This window comes from Vigna angularis, chromosome 10, assembly GCF_016808095.1.
Source record: "Vigna angularis cultivar LongXiaoDou No.4 chromosome 10, ASM1680809v1, whole genome shotgun sequence".
Lineage (NCBI taxonomy): Eukaryota > Viridiplantae > Streptophyta > Magnoliopsida > Fabales > Fabaceae > Vigna > Vigna angularis.
Genome location: NC_068979.1, coordinates 22859859 through 22885669, shown reverse-complemented (window position 1 = coordinate 22885669; position 25811 = coordinate 22859859). Strand labels below are relative to the sequence as shown.

The 25811-nt window shown below is 29.8% G+C and overlaps 3 protein-coding genes and 2 non-coding genes across 5 annotated transcripts; all 5 read right to left on the bottom strand.

Annotated features, from left to right (window-relative positions):
- Window positions 1-4629: 4629 nt before the first annotated feature.
- LOC108343858 (glutathione S-transferase U18) lies at window positions 4630-5665 on the bottom strand. Its single transcript, XM_017582272.2, has 2 exons — window positions 5293-5665; window positions 4630-5200 (listed from the first exon to the last, which is right to left on the bottom strand). Exons 1-2 carry the CDS (start codon window positions 5608-5610, stop codon window positions 4829-4831), a joined length of 690 nt encoding a protein of 229 aa, XP_017437761.1. The 5' UTR covers window positions 5611-5665; the 3' UTR covers window positions 4630-4828.
- Window positions 5666-7412: 1747 nt separating this feature from the next.
- TRNAG-GCC (transfer RNA glycine (anticodon GCC)) lies at window positions 7413-7483 on the bottom strand. Its single transcript has one exon. It is a non-coding gene; the product is annotated as a tRNA-Gly (tRNA).
- Window positions 7484-11066: 3583 nt separating this feature from the next.
- Window positions 11067-12185, bottom strand: LOC108343857 (glutathione S-transferase U17). Its single transcript, XM_017582271.2, has 2 exons — window positions 11739-12185; window positions 11067-11597 (listed from the first exon to the last, which is right to left on the bottom strand). The coding sequence occupies exons 1-2, from the start codon at window positions 12054-12056 to the stop codon at window positions 11223-11225; spliced, it is 693 nt and encodes a 230-aa protein (XP_017437760.2). The 5' UTR covers window positions 12057-12185; the 3' UTR covers window positions 11067-11222.
- Window positions 12186-18037: 5852 nt separating this feature from the next.
- On the bottom strand, window positions 18038-18108 carry TRNAG-GCC (transfer RNA glycine (anticodon GCC)). The gene has a single exon. It is a non-coding gene; the product is annotated as a tRNA-Gly (tRNA).
- A 6132-nt stretch (window positions 18109-24240) lies between these two features.
- Window positions 24241-25577, bottom strand: LOC108344491 (glutathione S-transferase U17). The gene is made up of 2 exons (XM_052869676.1): window positions 25120-25577; window positions 24241-24938 (listed from the first exon to the last, which is right to left on the bottom strand). Exons 1-2 carry the CDS (start codon window positions 25435-25437, stop codon window positions 24558-24560), a joined length of 699 nt encoding a protein of 232 aa, XP_052725636.1. The 5' UTR covers window positions 25438-25577; the 3' UTR covers window positions 24241-24557.
- Between the last annotated feature and the right edge of the window lie 234 nt (window positions 25578-25811).

Sequence of the window (25811 nt, the reverse complement as noted above, 5' to 3'; positions counted from 1 at the left end):
GAGAGTCACCACTTCAAGTTCTGAAATATAAACTCAAACAACCCAAAGTGGGCTTTATATTACAGGATGTCTTCCTGAGAGTGACTGAGATTTTTTTTTATCAATTCAATGTTTGTTAAGTCTAGAAACTGTCCTTATCTGAATCTGAATTTCTTGTATGAATCTTTACTTAGTTGGTTTGAGAGATGATAGATTTAGGAAATTTTGCTTTAATCTTGTTTCAATATTGTTGCTTCAACTAGAGTTTTATTTTCAGATTTTGTATCATTACTTTTCTTTATTAGAATTAAGATTTCTTTCAATTGATATTTAGAGTGTGAATTCTGGTTTAGTTTTTTAGTTTTTAGGATTCTTTTAATTGCATAGTTAGGCTCTTTTAGTTTAGATTACATTAATTACAGTAGTATAGGATAGATATCATGCATTGTTTTCTTTCCCTTTTTCCATTAATTTTACTTAGATATTAATTCTTTTAGTTTCTCTTTTTAGATTCCAGTTAGTTTTTCTTTTCCCCCACCTAGTTTTATTTTTAAATAATAAGGTTTTAATTATACAATTTCTAGCTTAACAAGTACCTAGTCCTTGGATTGATACTCTAGGTTGCCCCTATACTATAAATTTAGGTTTGTTGACTTTTGTACGACCAAAATCCTTTCAACATCTTCTCTTTGGTTTCCATTTCTTTCCTATCTTTTCAATTTGTAGAATCCTAAGTTCTCCACCATGGAGGACTTATTTTTATTTGTTGAGATTAGTTGTAAAACATGAAACTATTGTGTAATTTTGTGTTATTAGTGATATATCCTTTTTCAATTCATGTTAGTATTCAATTTTCATGCTTAACGTTGATTGCTCTCATGCTTGATTTGTGATTCTTGAAGTATTGAAAAATATTTTTAAAATCTAGACTTGAAATTAAATGCTTAAAATATGCTTGTATCATTACAAGAAAAATCACTATTACCTATGCCCAAAATTCGTATATAAAATAAAAAATTCATAAATAAAATAGTGTTATCTGGTAATTATATATATGAACAAAAATTCATAAATAAAATAATCGTAAGTAACAGATTCATCCACAAATAATTATATACGATTTATTCGTATGTAATTACTTACGGATTTATCCATAGATAATTACCTACAGTTTTTTGTATGTAATTATTTACAAATATATTCATATTTAATTATCTATAGATAAATTTATATAAATTTGTATATAATTTTTACTTTCTTTTACGTTTATAGATAAATTTGTATATAAATTTGTATATAATTTTTACTTTCTTTTACACTTATAGATAATAAGTTTTACTTTTTTTTTTTACGCTTCTCGTAAAGTTCTTTTTCTTGAAACATTATTGCAAACAACGAACAAAAATTATATATAAAGAAATCAATTTTCAATTTCAAACATTATATAGCCAACATATTTACTAAAACAAATAATATGAACTGGATCATAAACTTAAAAAACATAAAGTTTATAGAGATTATAAACACAAACAAAGTACAATTCCTTACAAGAAAAAAAATCTCATATTCTTAACTAACTTTATTGAAAAGGTAACTAGCTTCTAGCCACCACGGGATAAAATTAAAAAGAAAAAAATTCCTTCATTCCTTCTCATAGCCATCACTGGCCACATTGGAAGCTCCAAAAATGGTGGGGTATGTGTTGTGAGCCTCTTCACCTTTCAGTCCCTCTCAACACAAGACATCAAGGCTGCGCTCAACATATGGGAGCTTTGACCTTCCTATTATTCTCGTAAATTGCTTCTAATGACAACAATCTGCTTAGCTTTCAAATAGAAAACAAAAACTGAATTATTGCTTGCTATGCAAAAGTACTACTTATTAAACACAAAACAATAAAGAAGTTTACGGAAATTTCGTTTACCAATTTCAAGAATAATTTTATTTGGCAATACATAAGTACGTAAAATTATCCTTGTATACTTTATTTTATTGAGCTAATGATTTTTAAATACTGTTTTTCTTCTATGCTACGCTATTTTTTAATTGGAAATTTGGATAAGTAAATAATTTTAATTTTAATTAAAAGTCGAAATGAAGAAGACAGACAATGATTGTTAGAACTAAGTATAGAATAAAAAAGATTAATTACTGATGATTTCTTTTTCTTAAAATAAGTACATTAGGTACAATAATTCAAAAAATTGACAATGAAATTAAAATATTCAAATTCATTTGCTTAAAAGGATTACAACTTTTAATAATGTTATGGGTTGATAATAATAAAATTTTGATTGAATATAAATAAATCGTAACTATTTTAATAAACTTTCGTGCTCAAATTCTCCTATTACTAGTTACTAATTTGAATCGTTACGGTTCTTCGATCTTTCCTCCAACAAAGATGAAATTATCGATTTTTGTTTTTTTCTTAAGATATAAGTTAGTGAACCATAAATTTCTGCATCTTATTATCTATGTGCCATTATTTCCTTTTAAAAATATTTATCTAATCATTATTCAGAAGTCACATTTTTTTCTCAATACTTTTAAAACGTAAACAATAAATAAATACTAGTTCAACTTTATTTTAAAGTCTCAGACAGTAAAAATAGGGTTAAAAGAGAGAAAGAGTAAAACGATACCAATTATCTAAATTAATTTTTAAGTTATTCAGCTAGAGTAAATTACTATATAATCAAAATAAAAAATAAAAAAAATAAACAAAAGAATGTAAACTGGAATATGAGAGAAATCTTAACACTCACCTCTGTTAAAAGAAAAATGGTAAAATGATTTCAAAGGTAAAATTGCATCAATGTTAAACATTGCGGGTTGGACTTTATTATCAGATTCTAATTAAGACTAACACTTTCTAATCATTCTTCCAGAGTCTCACTGTCAACTCTCACTCAGAAATTTTATGTGCACTCTCACTTCATAGCACCACTCTCCTTCCACCCTTCTTTCACATTCCTTCTAAATTTATTTGAAGCAATATGCATTTTAAACCAGCCTTTAGTATAAAAGAAATCCTTAAGAAATTTTGAAATACTATATCCAAACACTATATATATATATATATATATATATATATATATATATATATATATATATATATATTAATAAGAAGGAATATAACAAAAACCTAAAATATGAGTAATCTAAGCACCTTCAGAAACTTTCGTAGTATTGGAATTTTTTTGAAGTACAGTGTACTGCTTTACAATGTTATGTAACATCTGTAAACTTGAGTAGCAACAATATATATTTACAAGGAAAACCAATAAAATGTCCAATGAGTTTTACACATTTAAGATATGTGCAGAGAAAACTGCGTCACATAGCAAGCAAATATATATTACCATTTTGTTAATTATATCATTCAGCACTGCTCTAGATTTTGTTTTCAGGAGGGCGTCAAGTATCATGGAAAAATCTTGATTACTGCAACCAAAGTTTAAAATCTCCTTTATAATGTATTGACGGGTCCATGAAGCTTGAAAAAATCATCAGCTCCAGCATGGAGTTCACATGCAGTAAAGAAAGATAGGGACTTCAACTTTGATCTTGAACATACACAACACAAACAGTCAAAAAATTAGTGATTTCTAAGCATTTATTCAAATTCTTAAGGGTGAAAAATAAGTTATCATGGTCAGTCCCATGCATGCTGTAAACACAGTCAACATAGATGTGCAATTTGAGTTCAATTGAATGCCACATTTCATCAAATAGTTGATGTGTTGTTATGAAAATAGACTAAGAAATCCAATCACTATCCAATAAATCAAAGATAAAGACTAAAACAAAGCTTGAAGATAATTAGGTTATTAAATATAGAATTTGGAGTTTGATGAGCATTTTGGGAGGCGGTGTGGGAACAATAAGACAGATTTAATCACAAAACCCAAATAAAAATTTGGAACCCAAATAAATCATGTCATACCCTGTAGGAATCTGTAAACCACAAAACCCAGATAAAAAATTGGAACCACTTATCGTTTCACAATCAGGCTATACAATTATATGGATCTTGAACCTCATAAGCCAAGAAGTTTGAAGTCCACAACTCATATATAGAAATATCAAACCACTTACCATCAATCTGTGAATTTCTTCTTATCTTCTTAGAATTACAACATGGATGCGTGCAAAATCATCAGGTAGCTAAATCAGATAGTTAATAAACAAAAACAGGTAGCCAAATCATAAGAGATGAAGTATTATTTGCAAATACTAAGAAATTATTAAAATCAGCCGGTGCATTTCCCCTTCATGTAAAACTCCAACTCTTTACCTTCGAAAAATGTAGCCATCTTCTCACGTGATTCTCTTTAGATCCTGTCCCACATGCATTTAATATACACTCAGATCATTTTTATTTCATCCAATCTTTGCACGTTATATTTCATTTCAACGTTCTAATGTGGCAGATTTCACATCGATTATATAAAAAAACTGGGCATCAGTTCTAACAAAATATTTTAAAATAATGAATTCATAAGTTTTTCTACTTATGTAGAAGTCTAATTTATCAGTTTTATTTAATTTACGACTTGTAACTCATCTTAAATTTTTAATATAAAAACATTCAGAAACATTTAATTCTATATTTACAAATATATAAATGGAAAGAAGAGTCACAACTTAAACTAAACTCCTAATAATAATATTGATGTCATGAAATTTTGAAAGTTGAGACATTACATTAAAACTCAAAAGCACAACAAATTACAAATGATTGTACTTTATTTTAAATTTATCATAAGTTCTAAATGAAGATAGTTGCTAAACGCATAGCTTAGAACAACCATTTGAAATTCATCCCTGAATTAACTTGATTAATTTACTTTGCAGCAGCTAACTTTAGCTTTAAAATCTTGGAAAATTCAATAAGCTTGTCAATTTCTGGTAGAAAGCCATTGACAGCAGGATGAGCAGCAAATGTTTCAGCCCACTGTACCAAACTTGGGTGCTTGGTTTCATCCAGCAATTTTCTTCCATTTATCTTCTCTATCACTCTCGTCCAACTCAGAAAGCTACCAAAACCAATATCAATGAATCCAATCGTATCTCCTCCAAAAAATGCCTTCCCTTCACTACTGCTCTTCTTTAGCACTTCTTCCAACCTCCCTGCTGCCTCCTCTACTATCTCAAAGTGTGGCTTTTTTGCCTCATCATCTTCAGCTATCAGAATATTTCTCATGGGCGGAAGCCACTATTCCCACAACAAAAAAGAATATATTTTTATGATGTAATGAATTTAAGTGTATATTCACGAGTTTCAAGAGAAAAATTAAGTGTATATACCTTGTCATCGATGTAAGCAACCCAAAATCTGGCATTAGCTCGATCATAGGCATTTTGTGGAAGGATGGAGGGAGCATGGGTCCAAACTTCATCGATGTATTCGACTATGATTCCAGATTCGCATATGGGTTTATCTGCATGGAGAAGAACTGGAATTTTCTTGTGCACAGGATTGGACTTAAGAAGAAGTTCACTTTTGGGATTCAAGGTCTCTTCAATAACCTCGTAATCTACACCCTTCAGGTTAAGGGCAATCTGCACCCTTAGGGCATAAGGACTGAACCACCCACCCAAAAGCTTCAACTCGTCTTTAGCCATTACTATGCTTTGAATGCGGTTGTTGTGTTGAGTTATTTGCTAGGGAATGAAGTGTTTATATGAATGGTGGATGAGGAAGAGAGGTAGAGATAACGTATTTGTGGTGTAGTACGCAGCAGCTAGCTACCAACAGCTACCAACAAATTACTTCATTATAAATTCAAAAAGTTTTACGATGGGACCATCTAATGTTTGCCCTAGTAATGATTGATTTGATGCTTCCTTTTCCTTCACCAATATTCAAAATCAGAAAAAATCACCACTTGTTTCAATAGATATGTTTCACAAGACAAAATAATATGGTTTAATCATTCACTAAGTCCCTATTTTCGCATGGAATCTCAATTTCGTCCCTTTCTTTCTGAAAATCTCAATTGGGTCCCAATTTTATGAAAATTGCAACAAATCGATCCTTTCCGTTAAATAGTGTCAAACGGCGTTAAAAAAATTGATGAGTGAATGCTGAGATGACGAACGAGCGCTCGTCCAGCAGCGAACGAGCGCTCGTCCAGCAGCGAACGAGCGCTGGACCACCGAACGAACGGTCGTCCAGTGTGGAACGAACGATTGTCCACCAGAGAACGGACGCTCGTCGACCTCTTACTGCTGGACAACCGTTCGTTCCACACTGGACGACCGTTCGTTCGGTGGTCGAGCGCTCGTTCGCTGCTGGACGAGCGCTCGTTCGCTGCTGGACGAGCGCTCGTTCGTCATCTCAGCATTCACTCATCAATTTTTTTAACGTCGTCCAGCCAAATTAACGGAAAGGATCGATTTGTTGCAATTTTCATAAAATTGGGACCCAATTGAGATTTTCAGAAAGAAAGGGACGAAATTGAGATTCCATGCGAAAATAGGGACTTAGTGAATGATTAAACCAAATAATATCTATGTTTTTTTTATTATAATTTATTATAATAATGCTTGAATGTGTGTAGCAGAAATTGGTGAAATAAACTTAAACATCAATTTTAATAGTTTTAATTCACTCGTTTTCATTGTTAGAGTGAAATAAACTTAAACACCCGCCTTTATTTAATATTATTATTTTATCTTCCAGTTTTTCCTATTTATAGGTACTGCTGTTATTCATCTTCTAAACTTCTTAGTATTCAAAACCTTCGCACCTTTGTGTATTTTCACGTTTTTATGTATTTCTGTGCATCTTCGTTGTTGCATCGATTGAACAAGACAATTGAAAAAGACTATCAACCTATAAATCCAAGATTTCACTATTTTATTGTAGTGCTAATGGAACTTCTAACGAGAAAACAAAAAAGATAGGATGATTTCGGTGAAGAGAAGACGATGAACAATACTCTTGTCGAAAAGAAAAACTATCTTAAAACAAAACTTCATTTCTATCCTTATTAAAAATAAATAAATTAATAAAATAAGATGTACAATAATTTCAAATGACACACTCTAAATAGAGCCATGGATTTCAATTTTTTTAAAGACATTATAGTGCTTGCCTATTCACGTTTCAGAAAATCCAATTATAATAATATATGTACGTATCCAAATATTATTGTTTATATCATAGTGAATTACCTCCATTTTGGATTGAGTTTCTTAAATTTATTAAGAGTATATAAATATCTTTTAATGTAAAATTTTATTTGCCTCCATAATAATTACAATTCTCTCTTCACATCGATTTGGTTTAGAAAATGGTAACATTAGTATTAGAAATGAAGTTTCATGTATAAAATATATTTTATATACATTATATCATGCAAACCACAGTGTATATATATAAATATAAACTGTAAATTTAAAATGTAAAAAAGAAAAATCATTGCACCAGCCGGGAATCGAACCCGGGTCTGTACCGTGGCAGGGTACTATTCTACCACTAGACCACTGGTGCTTTTGCGTTAGGAGCTGGGAGTTACCAAATAAGAAGAAGAAGGTTTAGAAGTGAAACATTGCTCACCTTTAATGTATTGAAATTGATATTGTTAATTTTGTAATCTGTCACTGTACTTTTTTTTTTGCATAAATTATATTATATGTGAATTAAAATTTTCGATGGTTTCTGATTAATTGAATGAAAAATAATTATAATATGATATCTTGAAAATTGAAAAAATTAATTGAACTTTTTTTGATAAATGTGAAACCAAACTGAAGATAATACGGATGGGGAATAAAACGCAACACAGAAATACATTAAAATTACGAGAGTGAAAAAAAAAATACATCTCCCAAAATGGAAAACTGATAGAAATAGGTAAAGAAGGAAATAATGGGTAAAACTATTATCTAAACATATATATTAATTGCGTGAGATTCATTAATTAATTCATTGAAGTGATTCCACTGATAACCATTTAGTGATCGTAACCATTTATATATTTGACTTTTTTGTTTCTAACATTAAAACTTCATTTTTATGTTATTGACTTCCCCTTCATTGTGTTTACTTATTTAGGGTATTCACCAAATTAAATAAGATGTATCATATTTTTTAATTTGGGTACATTGATTTGCATTAATGAGATTGTTAAAATACGAACTGTCTCGGTAGATATTTTTGGGGACCGAGAGACTAACTTGTTGACGCGTCTGGGCCGCTCGCTCGCCTCCAAACTCTAGCTGTTGGCCGATCGGTGTTGGCGCAAGCCGATCGGTCTCCTTTTGGACGGGGGTGGATGTACCTGCAAAAGATACTCCGACGCTCAAGTTAGGCGTGTGATTTGAAGAACCTCGGCTCTTGGTTAAATATTTAGTGAGTGGTTATCACTCTTCGACTATTTAAAAGTCATGTAGAGTAAATAATGCGTAAGTGGAACGTACGTGGCTTTCGGCCCTGGCTTTGTATTTATAATTTACCTTATGGATCCTAAGCTGATGTAAGCCCAATAAAATATAAACAGAATAAGATATAAATAGATTACCTGAATATCCGGTTGGTTGTTTGTAAACACTCGGTTAATATTTTATACTATACACGAACCCAACTTATTATTAAAATTATTTATATATATATATATATATAATATGTATTTCATAATTTATATTTTAATAAACTATTTCAAACGAAAGATTACAACTTAAAAAATAATAATAAGTGAGTGAACTAATCAAGAACATTTTAGCATATTTATAGTGATGTTACATGTGAAAGAAAATAAAATTACACATCTCAAAAAAGGAAAGAAATGTAGTTTATTTTATATTTTTACATAATGGGGAAAGATAATATGATACTTGTATATTTTCTTGTTAAAAGAAACTAAAAGAATAGGATAAATAATATAGGTTTTATAAGATGTGAATCATCATCATTTTTAAGGATTTATTTGTGATGTATGTTTAAATCTCCTAGAGTATAACAAAAAAAATTTGAACTTCTTCAAGGATTTAAAACTAGTAATAATTACTATGCTAATAGAATAAAAAATAAATCCAAATATAGAACAATAAGAAAGAGATAAGATACTTTTCAAAATGTCACGAGTAATTGTCAAATATTATTATCTTGATTTTAATTTAGTCCTTTAAATGTCTCTTTGATTCAATGTGATTACAATTTCTTTAAAATAAAACAATATTGTCCCTTTTGAAATTAAGACAAAATTTATTATTTATGTAAATACTATAATGATATTTTTATTATAAATAAATTTTTAACATATTACGTTGTTATATATTATTAATGATCATGTTTTGTTAATCTATATTTTTTTTATAAGATTAAAACTAATTAATTATAAATGTTAACTAATAAATGTTTTTACAAAAGAAGTAAGTATTTAAAACTAATATATTATTAATCCATGTGCTTTTTATAAGAATAAATTAATTAATACCATTTATACAAATAATAAACATGATTATCTTTTAATTAGGACTAAATTTATTATTTGTATAAATATTATACTAATATTTATATTAAAATTTATTATAAAAACATGATTAAAAAATCATGAGTTAATAATATATAATAATATGTAATATGTTAAAAAGTTATTTTTAATAAAAAAAATTATCAACATAACATTTATACAAATAACAAATTTGATGAAGGAGACAATATTATTTTATTTTTAAAAAAAATTAAGACTAAATTGAATCAGAAAAAAACATATATAGAATTAAATTAAAATCAGACCATAACACTTGACACTAACATTAATACATGATATTGTTTTATCACCTGTCACACCAAAAAATAACAACAACAAATTTTGTAAAATTAAAAAAAAATTATAAATTAAGACGTGACATAACATTAAAAATAATTTTACCTAATTAAGATAATTATTTTAAAAATAGACAAAATTAAAACAAAAATGAAATGGAAGGCTAACTTGAAACTTTTTAATCAAAAGAACTATTCAGAAAAAATAATTTCGATGCCGGTTTTTTGTGTTGATGGAACATTATTTTGATTTATTCCTACCAGATTTCGTTCTGACTGTGAATCATGTAATTGAAGTTTTTGTTGTTTTGAATCGGAAGAAAGAGTGAATATGAATATGTTCAAGGAGTGGAACATCTAGAAGGCCATGGAAAGGAAGGAAAAGAGCTAGCAAAAGTGGTTCTCCAAAATTTGTGTCTAGTTGCCACCCTCCTCAACTCATTTATTATGACAATATTCTAGGATTGTTGGCCTTTTTATTATTAGAATGTTTTATTATAAATTAAGAAAATAATTATTTGTTATATAATATTATTTCATGAAAAAAAATTATATGGGTTAAAAGAAAACATAAAGAACTAATAAAGCGAATATAACGACGAAGAAGGAGAAAAAGAAAAAAGAATCATTTTTAATGTGGAAATTTTTATTTGTAGAATTAATTTCTAATTTTCGTTAAATATAATTATAACAAATAGAGCCACAGAAATTGACCAAGCATTTTCTTTTTGTTCAGGAAACGTGTGGAAAGCACTGTTTCTTCTTCCGATTAAGCAAAAATCGTATAGGGGAGAATCACTTCTGCTACGTCCTTCATGAAAGTACGAGAATTAAGAAAACTATTATTCTTGAAGAACTAATTCAAAATAATACTTTATTCTTTTAAGTGGATTTGAAAAAGTGAATTTGAAAAAATTTGAGAGAATTTCAAGATAAATTTTTTTATCGTTTATTTTAGTGAATTTAGAAATAAATAAGAGTGAATTTAGAAATAAAATATATAAAAATTAGTATAGAATTGTATTGACATGACAAATTAAAAAATTTATTTTCAAATTTATTTTTATTTACTTCTAAATTCACTCAAATAAACAATAAAAAAATTTATTTTTAAATTCTCTCAAATCTTCTCAAATTTAGTCAAAATAACAAGAGATAAGAGTTTGAGTATATAATTCTGACATCATATTATATTAAAAAAATTTAAGTGTATGAATACATAAATAACCCTATAGAAAAGAAAAACGAAAAAAAATAAAAACATAACAAAAACAATTATAAATACGTAACTGTAACCATCAAATTCAGTGTAATATACTAATAATTAGAACTTTATGATAGAAGCCACCCAAATTCCCAGAACCTATTTATTTTAAAACCTTTTTTTTTAGTTTTATTTTAAGCTAAAGTTCATGCCAACATTTTGAAACAAAAAAAAAACTACAAATTTCTAAATTTATATTTAGTTTGCAGCTGCACGAGATCTTTCCTTGTAACCCTTGGCAACTTCAAGAAGCTTGTCAGTGTCTGGTATAAGGCCATTGACAGCAGGATGAGCAGCAAAATTTTCAGTCCATCGGATCAAGCCAGGGTGCTTGTTTTCATCAATCAATTTTCTTGCATTCATCTTTTCCAACACTCTGATCCAACTCAGATAGCATCCAAAACCAATATCAATGAATCCAATGGTGTCTCCTCCGAAAAAGGCCTTTCCTTCACTGCCCTTGTTCATCACTTCTTCCATCCTCTCAAACACTTCTTCTGCTTCCTTAAACTCTGCCTCCTTTTCTTCATCATTCTCTTCAGCCATTAGAATACCTTTGAAGGCCGAAAACCACTACTCCCAGTTCAAACAGTTAGTACTCATTCAATGAGAATCACATGAAACCTTATAGCTTATGATGATAACTAAGTTTTTTCATACAACTTAAAGAAAGAAAAAGCTAACACACACACACATATATATATATTTGAATACCTTGTCATCGATGTAAGCAACCCAAAATCGGGCATTAGCTTGATCATAGGCATTTTGTGGAAGGATGGGGGGAGCATGGGTCCAAACTTCATCGATGTATTCGACTATGATTGCAGATTCACATATGGGTTTATCTGCATGGATGAGAACTGGGATTTTCTTGTGCACAGGATTTGATTTAAGAAGAAGTTCACTTTTGGGATTAAAGGTCTCTTCAATAACCTCATAATCTACACCCTTCAGGTCAAGGGCAATCTGCACCCTTAGAGAAAAAGCGCTGGACCAACAACCCAAAAGCTTCAAGTCGTTTGTAGCCATAACTATGCACTGTAATGTGTTTGTTATTTGATAGATTTTAAGTGTAAATAGATATGAGAAGGCAGGTTAGAAAAACTAACTTTAGATGCAGCAACCAATTAATAATCAACTCAAAAGTTGAGAGGTGATACACAATGGTGTTAGGTAGCAGTGGGTTTGAAAAATTATTGTACTAATTCAATGGGAGAAAAGTTAGTTTGACACGGATCTTAAAAAAACATTTATTTTACACTATTTTTAATAAATAATATAATAATATATATTATGATTTTAAATCGAAAAGTAATATCACTGTAATAAAAAATTATTTGACCGAGTCAAATGACGAGAGTTGATGTGATCTTTTGATTTTAGAAATGTATTATATTTGTCTATAAATTCCTCTTCGTTCAGAGTCATTCTCCTTCCACCAAACCTTTTTCATCCTGCACAACTAATTTTATATCTTTGTTCTTGGTTTAATAAAGTAAAAACATAATTAATAATTATTTAATGATATACTAACTATCAACAATTTTCCTAACTACTAACAATTCAAATATTGTTGTGATTGTATAAATCCTAACATGCATCCCTCTTCGTGGTTCCATTTTTTCACTCATTGTAGCATAGTATTTTGTTCACTTCAGTATTACTAGCATTTTGTTCACTGGACAACTCACTGTTTTGAGTTGGTGGTTTTGATTCGTGGTAGTGGTGATCTGTGCTTGTGGTGATCCTTGGTGGTGGTGGTGTTGTGGCATTGGAGGAGAGGAAGAGCGTCTTGAGAAAGCTCGTACATGTTAGCATTTCAATTAAACACACTTAACCGCACTTGGAGCTATGGTTTTAGATTGCTGCCGCTCGGACGCCGGTTATACACAACAGCACTTCGATTTTCAGCTGCCCCAAACCGCACTTCGACATGCGATTTTGAAGGGTCGCACTTCCAAGTGTGTTTGCACTGTGCAGCCTAATTTCCTCTAAATGTTTTGTATTTTATGTATTATGTTATATGATTTTTTATTTAATATGTGTTATGTATTAGTCAGTTGCGTAGTTTTAGTTATGAATGACCTCCATTTCACGAAAGTTGAGGAAAACCTCTTGGGTAATTTTGAGCTTAGTTGATTTTCAACTTTTAGCTGAATATGAGATAAATTGTGCGACTACTTTCATGTTATTAGTATTTTTAGAATATCGTCGAGTGCTTTCATGTTCTTAGTATTTTTAGAATATCATCCGTTTGGTAGATCTTTGTGCTTAGTTACGGGAGAATTCAAACCTGTTGTAACCCGTGATGCTTGTAAAGCCACTTGTATGGCAACCTGCATGAGTGTGCATAGCAACATATAGTTTCTGTCATTGGTTTTTGTCAGCTACGTGAAATCAACTACTTATTTGTGTAAGCCTGAGTTGGATGGGTTATGAAGTTTCCAATAGTGAAAATGTTAGTGTCCACTATAATCTTCATACCTTGTGTCGTAGCTTGGTCCCTCAATTCTTCTCCACTCATGTCTCACCATTCTTTTGCCTTCTCCATCATCCCAATGTCCTTCTCTAATTATCTTTATTTTGCCCCTTAGAAGAAGCTAACAGTATGGTCCTTTTGTAATTGTATCTTTTGATTTATGTATTATTGGTGCGGCTTTAAGACGAGAAATGTAGTATATTTTGATTCTGAAAATTGGACTTAAGGTTCACTTGGGAAAGAAAAATAGTCTATCTCGTTACAGGAGCATAATAATCCTTTCTAGGTCTATAAATATAAGCTTTCACTAAGAACATTGAATGTTTTTAGCTTAAACAACTTCTCTATAGTTTGATTTTAATTTTAAAAGTAATCCTTAATTTTTTATTTTTTATTTGTTATTTATTAAATTTTAATATTGTAATATTTATTGTAGGTCGTATTTAATTATATAAGATGGATAACTATCCATTTTTCGATTCTCAAATAAATTTCTGATTTTATGTCGGAGTTTTCTTCTTTTCTAAATGAAGTGGGTGGGGGTAATTACACAGATCAGTTTTCCACTGATCAAATATTCCCATCACGCAGCAGTTGATGATGTTGTTAGATAGAGACAAATACATTTAGAGAAGTAAATGTTTGAACGATTTTGACGTGGTAAGTGACCTGTTTTGGACACATCCTAATTCAGTGCACTTGGTCAATTCATTTAATATTGTTTTCTTAATGGATATGACGTACAAGACGAACAAATATCGACTTCCGTTGTTGGAGATTGTTGGAGTCACATCAACTAGTTTGACATTCACAGCTGCCTTTGCATTTCTTTCAAGTGAACGCCAAAATAATTTCACTTGGACATTGGAAAGGTTCAAAGGATTATTATTGACATCATAGGACAGTCCACGCGTTATTGTCACTGACAGAGACCTTGCTTTGATAAATGTCATTAGTAATGTATTTCCGGAGATGTATCAGATGCTATGTACATTCCACATTATGAAAAATGTTAAAGCGAAATGCAAGATGTTAGTGGATAATGTTGAGGCATGGGATGTGTTGATGAAAGTGTGGCAAAATGTCATGGATTGTGACGACCAGTCGATGTTTGGTTCTCATGTTCATTGTCTTGAGTATGCCTCTTCTGCATGGCCTCTATTTTTTTATTATGTCAACCGCACTTGGATCATTCTGTACAAGACATACTTCGTCAAGGCGTGGACGAACAAAGTTATGCATCTAGGTAACACTACAACAAACAATTAATTTTTTTACTTATGTGTTTCATATTTGTGTCTAATGTATTAATGTGTTTTGTGACAAGGTTGAGTCTGCGCACTGAAACCTGAAGAGATTATTGGGATCTAGTATGGGAGACCTATGCTCGTGTTGGGATGCTATGCATAACGTCATTGTCCTACAACATAATAAGATCAAGGCGTCCTTTGAAAAAAGTCTTAACGTAATGAGTGATGCTTACAAAGGATTGAGATATAGAAGACTTGTTGGACGTGTTTCACGATACGTTCTAGGACTTATTGCTGATGAAATTGAGCGAGTGAATGAAATAGGTATGGACAGTGCTCGTTGTGGATGCATTTTGAGCTCAACGTACGACCTACCATGTGCTTGTGTATTAACACGATATCAGCCTGGAATAATTCCTCTGGGTGAAATTCCTCTACAAAAAACATTACTTAAATTGTTTTATTCATTGCTAAAATATATTAAAATAAACTTACAAGATGGTAATGTACCTATAGAAGAGTGGAATATCCAGCTATCTACCTGACCTCACTAAAGCTAGCATCTTCTAACTGCTCATATGTATGTGCAAGTGCTGTTGCTCCCCAAGCATATCTCGAACAAGCATTCAAGTTTCGCAAAAGAAGGAGATACGAGACTCGAATTAGAGTGGCACTCTTATTCCTAAAACTTGTGCATCCAAGTAGATGCAACAAGTAGGCCCGAGCAGCACACTCTCAACGCTTCTACTCAATACGCTCCTAGTAGACCTCACGTAGCCAGCTGAGCCTAACTTTTGGACTGCGTGACTGTTTCATCTCAGCTGAAGCTTTGGCGAGGTCCACGCCAAGCAACTCCATAATATGAGATCGAGCCTCATCATACTCTAACTCCTCAACCTTACAAAATTGACCCATGATGGATAGGTGGAGCAGATTGAGAACGTCATCTAATGTGACACTCATCTCACCTATCGGGGGTGGAAAGTATTAGACTTTAGGTTCCACGTCTCCAAAAGGGAAACGATCAATCCACGATCGACATACTCGAATGAGAGGTTCACTAAAGAACCCAACCTCGACATGGAGATATAAGGCTCAATGGTCTCATGGTACATTCCAAAATGCTTCAATTTTTTGCCATGGGAGATCACTTTTACCCCCTTCGATCCTACGAAAAAACACACAATTATATATAAAAAAAACTAACAATTATTAAACAATTAACATTTAGGTTGATGACTAACCCGGCCTTGCCATATGGCAAATGCAACATGCTAGGTATACTGGGCAAGTAAGGAGGTGTCATGTGGACCTCCTGAGAATCCATCATCTTCATCGTCATCTTTACCTTCAACTTCATGTTCTTCCTCACTAGAGTCATCCTGCTGCTGAACATCCTCCTCAACATAATCATCCTCACCATGTCCATGTTGTATAAACTCCTTCTGCTCCTCATGATCATGCTCATCAATGACGTCTACGCGATATTTTTCTATGTGTCTACGAGCATATGTCGTAGGTCGTCTCCTTTCATCATGTGATGAAGATGATGGCTCAACATGAGAGGATGAAGCCTCACCACGATAAGATGATGCACATCTAGTTCTAACCATTTCTATTAACCAATTATATTATTAACATATTATATACAAAAAAATATATAATTATATAATAAAAAATATGCAAACAAATAATAAGGAATAAAAAATATAAAATCAATAATAAAATAATAAAGAAATAATTAAAATAACAAAAAAATTACATAAATAATACTTAAATAATTATATATAAATAAAAAATAATATGTAAAAAAATAAAATTTACGGATAATAATAACTATTTAATTAAATAAATAATTTAATAAATATTGCAATTTCATAAAAAAAAATTTAAAAATTAAATAAAATTATATACAAAATAAATAATATATAAAAATTTAAAATTTTTAAGAAAACAACAATTTCAACAAAATTTAACAAACAAATAAATTAATTCAAAATATACTCCGAAAATAGATTACATTTTATTTAACAACTAACATGAAAATTAAAATTAAAGAATATATCAATATCAAATTTTATAAACAAACAATATGTTCAAAATACATAAAATATACTAATGTAATAAAAAAAATAAAAAACCAGAAATAATAACCTAAACCAAACCGCAACTCCATGTGCGGCGACAACAAATTACACATCCAAGTGCGGTTAGTCTCAGCCACAGTTCGAACAGCGGATCACCCACAACGTCATTCTCCGAAACCCAACCGCATATCCAACTACGGTTGCAAATCGAACTACGGGCCACACTTATCTGCACTTCCAAGTGCGGCAGGTGTTAGCCGCAATTCCAACTGTGGTTAAGCCTGCGACTCCTCCGAACGTCGTCCAACAACGATGAAGCGGAAAAAACCTAGCACAGATCAACCCGTAAAAGGATGCTCAAGTAGATCAACCAGAAAACAAGCACATACATATATTCTATCATAGCATCACACATCGTGCATTATATACTAGAGCTCTAACGAAATCAAAATTACTAACTTGGACGCTAGGAAGCTTAATGTACGTGAAATGTGCGAGAAGAAGATACCTTACTACAACAGCCTACAACGACACCCACACCATTGAGGAAGGGGAAGGAAGATCACTCATAACATAAAAAAAAATGGTGAAAAACGACAAAGGAGGGCACGGGAAGAGCGCGAATAAAGCTTGAGATGTGGTAGAGGAGGACAGAGAAAAAAGAAGAGTGTTTTAGAAAGCAGGTGTAGGGTTTCAAGCGTAACATGCAGAGGAAGCTTTGAAGATGGGTCAGCTTCTTTATAAAACCAAAATATTCTGACTGATGCTGCTGAGAGAGAACAGTTGGAATTAAAAAAGAATTAGGAGGTGCTGGATGAACTTAGTGAGGTGTATGGAGAAGCACTCCTTCATTCAAATGTTTGAGATTTCACATTTTTCTTTTATTCTTTAAAAATTGGTTTTATATTTTTAAATTAGACGTAATTAAGTCACATAATTATCTTAATATGATCGTTTGACATAACGTGAGCAAGCTAATTTTCTTAATAAGATGGTTTGACATGACGTAAGCATGCTAGAAGTGCTGGCATGGCACATGGATGTGTGATTTAGAGAATGACACGAGTCACTAAAAAATCCACACACTTATTTATGTATAAAATATATTTTATATACTATTTATCAAGCAGAGCAATAGTGTTTAAATGAATAAACATATAAACTGGAAATTTAAAACATAAGAAAACAATTGACTGCACCAGCCGGGAATCGAACCCGGGTCTGTACCGTGGCAGGGTACTATTCTACCACTAGACCACTGGTGCTGTTGATTTAACCGTTGCGAATTATTATTTAAAACTATAAACGTTAGAAGAGTAAATATTGTATTGAAATTGATATTGTTAATTTTGTAATCTGTCACTGCGTTTTTCATTTGTATAAACTATATTATATGTGAATTAAAATTTAATGATTTTGAGATTAATTGAATGAAAAATAATTATAATATCATATTTTGAAAATTGAAAAATATAATTGAACTTTTTTATGTAAATAATGAAACCAAATTAAATGTAATAAATAAATAATAAGAAAAAAATATCAAAGCTTCTATTTCAATGTGGATGAGGGAATTAAATCCAACACAAAGAAATATATTAAAATTACGAGAATAAAAATGATATATAAAAGTTGATCATAGATCAAACAAGAGAGACCTACATAAAATTTTTTGACACTTGAGTCAGTAAAACCATAATGAGTATATAAAATGAGAATGAAAGAAATTGAGTGAGGACTCCATTTTAGAATGTATTGTATTTATAAGTAAATGTGGACATTATGAGTGGTTGTAAAAGTGTTATCTATTGTCATATTTTAGAGAAATTTTTTTTAGTGTTGCCAAATGTCATATTAGGTAAAAACTTTTTCATTGTTACATATTCATATATTTTAGGCCACGATTTAAAAAAATTTGTGGTCTAAAAAAATAATATTTGCCTATAGTCCCTAACCACTTAGACCATGACTAAAAATTCATTCCGTTTGCTAAAGTTTAGGCAATGATTTTTTACTAACATGTGATTGTGATCTTTCATTGTTTACTAAAGTCATTTTTGTTGTAGTGGGACAAAAAATGTAAAAGTGGTAATTGATTGTGAAATAATTGATTTATTTTTTTCATATATTACATTCAAAGATATTTGTGATATACTATGCTTATAATTATATTTATTATGGTGATATTTATTAGAGTTGTCAAACCCGACTCATCACATGTTTAAACGAGTTAAAAAAATTTGTAAAAGTCAAAATTGGACCTGACCTACTAAAAATCCAGTTCATCAAGTTGAACCAAACTATGTAAATTAACTGAAACCGAAACCCTTCATTGCACTAATATGCTTAAGAAACTCAAATTTGAAAATTTTCAAAAAAGAAAACCCACATGAATAAAGTATAGGTTGCTTTGATACCAATTGAACAAATTTCTAAAATATAATAAGTGTGTCTAGTCACGTATTTTTAGCCATATAAATCCAAAATGTATGACAAAAGAAATGTACTTGAGTTTTTCATTAGAAATTATGAGTAATAAGATTAACCATAGGTATATAATCTTCAAAGCATAGAAGGTCGACATTATTTTTTGTTATCTTTATTTATTGAAATAAAGAGAAAAAAAAAACTCTAATACAATAATTAATATTACTTTCTCAATAATTGAGGATCATAACCTATTTTATATTTGTTGTGAGTCACGTTCTAAATTTTTAATAATTTTAATTTGATCATTGATCAAATCAGAATATTAGTATAAAATATCTGCATATCAACTTTTCATATAAATATTATACCCTTAGTTAATATAATATTAAAAAACCATTTTATAATTTTATTTAATCATATAATAATCCTTACAAATTTAAATAATGTATATAATCCAAAAGTTTTAACAATTATTAAAAAATATATATATATATATATATATATATATATATATATATATGTGTGTGTGTGTGTGTGATTATTTAATAATTTATATTTTAATAAACTATTTTAATTGAAAGATTACAACTTAAAAAGAAAGTGGGTGAAGGATATATGGTATATTAAATTAAAAACCTGGTAATGCATATATTGATGTTACGTGTTGTGAAAGGGAAAATAAAATTGCATATTAGAAAAAGAAAAGAAATTGAATTGAAAATGAATTTTTGCATCAATCCCTTGACAATACTTTTATAAATAAAATAATTATTAAAAAGTGATTTTTTGTATTTGTAAAAAATTTAAAATACTTTGAATCTAAGCATGTCTTGGATACAAAAATATCATGATGTATATAATTGGAACAATCCAAGTGATGTATTATTTATATATATTCTTTTCTGATAAAAAATGTAAGTTCTACATGATTTGTCTTCACCTTCTCTTTTGGTCTGTTCTGGGTTCTCCATCCTTAGAGATAGTGAAAAGTTTCAAAAAAATGTTGAATAAAAAATTGGAGAGTAAAAATACAATTTAATATATAAATAAATTTACTTTAAAAAGGTTTTATATTACAAGTTTGGGTAACCATGGTTCCTTCGTCCTTAAAAGATATGCAGTCTTGTACTTTATTTCAGTGTGTAGCTGTTATGGGTTCTATGGTATATTAGACCCATTAAACTAAAAGTCCATGAATACTTCTTCCCTCAAGTTTTCTTCCTACACCTCCAAACTAACTATATTTTTGAGTAATTTGTTTTTTCTCTCCCACAATTATTCCAGCTACCTACCACCAATTCTTCTTAACAGTACACATCCGTTCATTTACTCATTAAAATCCAATTTAGAAAATTACTCAATTTGGAAATCTGCTTAAAAAATTTCAAAATTAAATTAAAAAATTCATAAAATTAACCAAATTTTAAAATTCAATTTAAAATATTAACCTATTCAAAATTTTATTAAAAAATTTATCACTAAATTTTGAAATCTGAATAAAATTCACGGATATTAAATTTTGAAATCCCACCAACACTGTTTTTATTCTATTGTAAAATCCAGGATACTAACTATGCTAATAAATATATATATTAAATAAAAATAATAAAAATAAAATAATAATGATAATAATAATAATAATGATAATAATAATAATAATATTAATTATAATAATAATAATAATAAAACATAATAATCATAATAATAAAAATCAAAATCAAAATAATAACAATAATAAATAATAATAAGAAAAATAAATATAATAAAATAATAATAATAATAATAATTTATTATTATTTAAATTGAAGTGCGAGTGGTAAATAATAATAAAATCTAAATCTCAATATATTTAAAAATCCGATTAACATATTTCTTTAAATTTGTTATCTAAGGTTGAAAATAATAATAATAATAATAATAATAATAAGAAAAATGAAATTTAATATATGATAATATTAACTAAAATTAATATATGTTAATCGGTTTCAAAATTCACTTAACGTGTTTTCTTAAATCTTTAAGATAAAAATTATTATTGTAATAATAATAATACTAAAAATAAAATAATAATAATATTAATATTAAAAAAAATAATAATAATAAATTTAATCTTAACATATGTCAAAATTGTAACATATTCATATTAAATAGGGTATGAACTATCACAATATTCAAACTCCAGGAATACACAGAGTTATCCAAAATAACTATAAATATATTCTTTATATACAACACCAAAGGAGAAAATAAAATAAATATTTATAAAAAGTCTTTCAAAATAAAATTTGAATAGTTAACTACTCTACCCAACCATACATTCACATCATCACCTCCCAAAGCCTATTCCACTGAGATGTTATCACCATTTGCAAAAAGAAATAAAACATACACAAATAACAAAAATAAAAAACACACAAGGATAAACTAATGTTAAAAGAAACAACCACAAGATATACAGATTAATCATACATCACATTTCATATTAAGTTAAACAAACATCCTAAATACTTTAAGCCACCATAAAAAATTTCCAATGAAATTCTCCTTTCACAAAGCACATCACGTTAACACAAACTTTTCACACATAAATAAACAACAAGTCGTTTGTAGTAAGATTTAATTACCAACCTTAAGAGAAACCACTAAAGCAAGAGAATGTCACAACAAAGAGAGTATGTAAAAGACCATGGCGCTAAGCAACACATCCTTGTCACGTAGTGCTATTTTTCGCGTAAAACTGGCGCCTGAGCGCCTTTCTATTGTAGCTGAGCACCAAAGCTCTCAACTTTTTAGCGTGCAAGCATCGCTGCCTGCCGTTGAGTGCCACACCAGAAAGGCAAAAATCTCCAAATTATCTTTGGTTGCCTCCCATACCTATCCAAATGATCAAAATGACATCCTAGACGCTGGGAATGATTTAAAAATAGGTTTATAACTTAAATTAGATACCAATTTGATGATTTGGTCAGGAATCAAGGTTCAACTACTCAACATACAACTAAAATGTCATGTATTTCATCTCTCTTGCTTTAAACCACGTTCCTAATACTCTAAGTGGCCAACTAAATCCTAAATGAGCTCCAAATAAACATCAAACAACATATTTGCTCAAAAGACCAGAAACTAGGTGCACTAAACTAACTTGACTACTAGCAATTGCCTAAACTCACTTCCAAACCCTCTACTTCAACACAGACCATCTATTTTAGAATTTCACTAGTCAAAACCTCTAAAAGGAACTAGAAACCATACAAAACTCAAACTATCAACTACTAATCAATTCTACATCAGATTTCTCTTAACTCAAAGCCTAGACAAGTTCTAAATGACTATAAAACAGACCCAAAACCACAGTTTCCTCATTTAACCATTGCCTCAAATTTTCTCCTATAAAAACTCCCTTTTTATACCAAAACCAACATAAAAATCAACATATTTTCCACTTCACAATGCTACCTCAGTTTTCTACTCAATATAACTTCAAAACTCAATATTAACCAAATATAAATCCAACCACGTATCAAAATCTTTCACAACACATACAATTCAACTCATAATAAACTCATTTATGCTATCACATACTCAAATTCATCATGTTATTCATTTAACACCACAAAATACCATGTTCATTTAAATATAAAAATATCAAAATAATTTAAAGTTACTATAACTTTAGAAACAACTAATTAACTTCCCTTACTTGTTTGGAAAGCTACAACAACTCTATAAAGCACCCTACCCTTGTCTTAGCTCAGAGAACTCTAAAAATGCCTACAAATCATAAAATCATGATTAGGATAGATATTTAGGACCACTGATCGATAAGAAACTAGATAAAGAGATTAAGTGACACATGCGAGAAATCCTCCATGCATGTATCTTAAACTAAAAACTAAAGACAAGGATAAAAAAATGACTTACTCTATAGAAAAGATTGATCGGGAGAAAATTGGAAACTGTTTTATGTATATTTATGTAATGTTGATACGGGTAAGAAATCAAAATTTCAAAATTTTCAAAAAAAACCCACATGAAAGAGTATGGGTTGCTATTATACCAACTGAATGAAATTTTAAAAATATACTAATTATGTTTGACCACATGTCACAATCATATACTAATCTTTAACGTAATCTAATTCATGTTAAAAAAAGATAAGAGTGTATTTGAGTTTGTCATGGAAATGATATAGATGATGAAATTAATCATATGTGATTTTCCAAATATAAAAAGTCTTAGAGACTGTTTTAGTTACCTCTGTTGATGAGATGAAGAGAAAACAAACCTTATATAGTAAGTAATATAGTAAGTAATATAGTAAGTAATGTTACATTCTGTACAACATATTCATTTTATATTTGGTATTAATCACATTCCAAACTTAATAGTTCTAATTCCACCCTTAGTAACAATTATGTTATTAATCATAAACATAATATTTATAAACCATTTTATAATTTTAACTAAGATAATAATTCTAACACGTTAAATAATATATGAGTCAAAAATTCTAACTATTAAAATTATGTATATATATATATATATATATATATATATATATTTCATAATTTATATTTTAATAAATTATTTAAATATTACGACTTAGAAAGCAACAAGTGAGTGAACGATATATGGTATATTAAATTAAGAACATTTTAGCATAATTAAAAACCCAGTAATGCATATTCGTGTTACGTATGAAAGAGAAAATAAAATTGCATATCTGAAAAAAGGAAAAGAAATGTAACTAATATTATATTTTAACATAATAGGGAAAGATAATATAATACTTGTATCTTTAGTGAGGATAAGTGTGTGGTAATATAAAAAAAACCACGTGAAGTATTTTAGTAGTATAAAATTGATAGTGCATACAACGTTACAATTTAATAATGAAAAGCTCCAAGGAATAAAAAATATATAATTTAACTTTCAAGAGAATAATAGCGTTGAAATTGAAAGAAAACTCCAGAAAGACAACAGTTATTTTTCCATTATTTTATACTACTACAACGTAAGACATGACATACACGAGAGAGATCAAAAACCTAAGAAAACAACACAAATCGATTCCACATAATTTCCTTCCAAAGGCTAAATTTCTAATCTCAAAGTGAGATTGGAACACTCTGATGGAAGACATCCTTAAACTCAAGAACAAAGAAATCCCAGTAACCTCTTCTTTATTTTTAAACCCAAACCCTTTTTTTTTAGTTTTATTTAAAACTAAAGTTCATGCCAATAAAGTTAGAACCAAAAACAACTAAAATTTCTAAATTTCCATTTAGTTTGCAGCTGCACGAGCCTTTAATGTTTGATTAAAAGCCTTGGCAACTTCAATAAGTTTGTCAGTGTCTGGTATAAGGCCATTGACAGCAGGATGAGCAGCAAAATTTTCAGTCCATCGGATCAAGCCAGGGTGCTTGTTTTCATCAATCAATTTTCTTGCATTCATCTTTTCCAACACTCTGATCCAACTCAGAAAGCTTCCAAAACCAATATCAATGAATCCAATGGTGTCTCCTCCGAAAAAGGCCTTTCCTTCACTGCCCTTGTTCATCACTTCTTCCATCCTCTCAAACACTTCTTCTGCTTCCTTAAACTCTGCCTCCTTTGCTTCATCATTCTCTTCAGCCATAAGAATACCTTTCAAGGCCGAAAACCACTACTCCCAGTTCAAACAGTTAGTACTCATTCAATGAGAATCACATGAAACCTTATAGCTTATGATGATAACTAAGTTTTTTCATACAACTTAAAGAAAGAAAAAGCTAACACACACACACACACACACACACACACACACACATATATATATATATATATATATATATATATTTGAATACCTTGTCATCGATGTAAGCAACCCAAAATCGGGCATTAGCTCGATCATAGGCATTTTGTGGAAGGATGGGGGGAGCATGGGTCCAAACTTCATCGATGTATTCGACTATGATTGCAGATTCACATATAGTTTTATCTGCATGGAGGAGAACTGGGATTTTCTTGTGTACAGGATTGGACTTAAGAAGAAGTTGACTTTTGGGATTCAAGGTCTCTTCAATAACCTCGTAATCTACACCCTTCAGGTTAAGGGCAATCTGCACCCTTAAGGCATAAGGGCTGAACCACCCACCCAAAAGCTTCAAATCGTTTTTAGCCATCACTATGCAGCAGTGGAAAATGTGTTTATTTGATAGAGTTAAGTGTTTATGTATGAGAAGGCAAGGTTGGAAAACATAACTTTCAGATGCAGCAACCAATTAATAATCTACTAAAAAAGTTGATAGGTGATACATGATGGCGTTACGTAAGCAATGGGTGAAAAGCTTTTGTATTACAAAGTTGACGTGCTCTTTCGGTTTTAGAAATCATGGAATTATTATTATATTGTATGATGTACTTGCGTTATTCACGTTTCAGATAAATCCAATTGTTATAATATATGTGTGTCCAAATATTATTGTTTATATCATAGTGAAGTACCTCCATTTTGGATTGAGTTTCGTGAATTTATTCAAGAGTATATAAATATCTT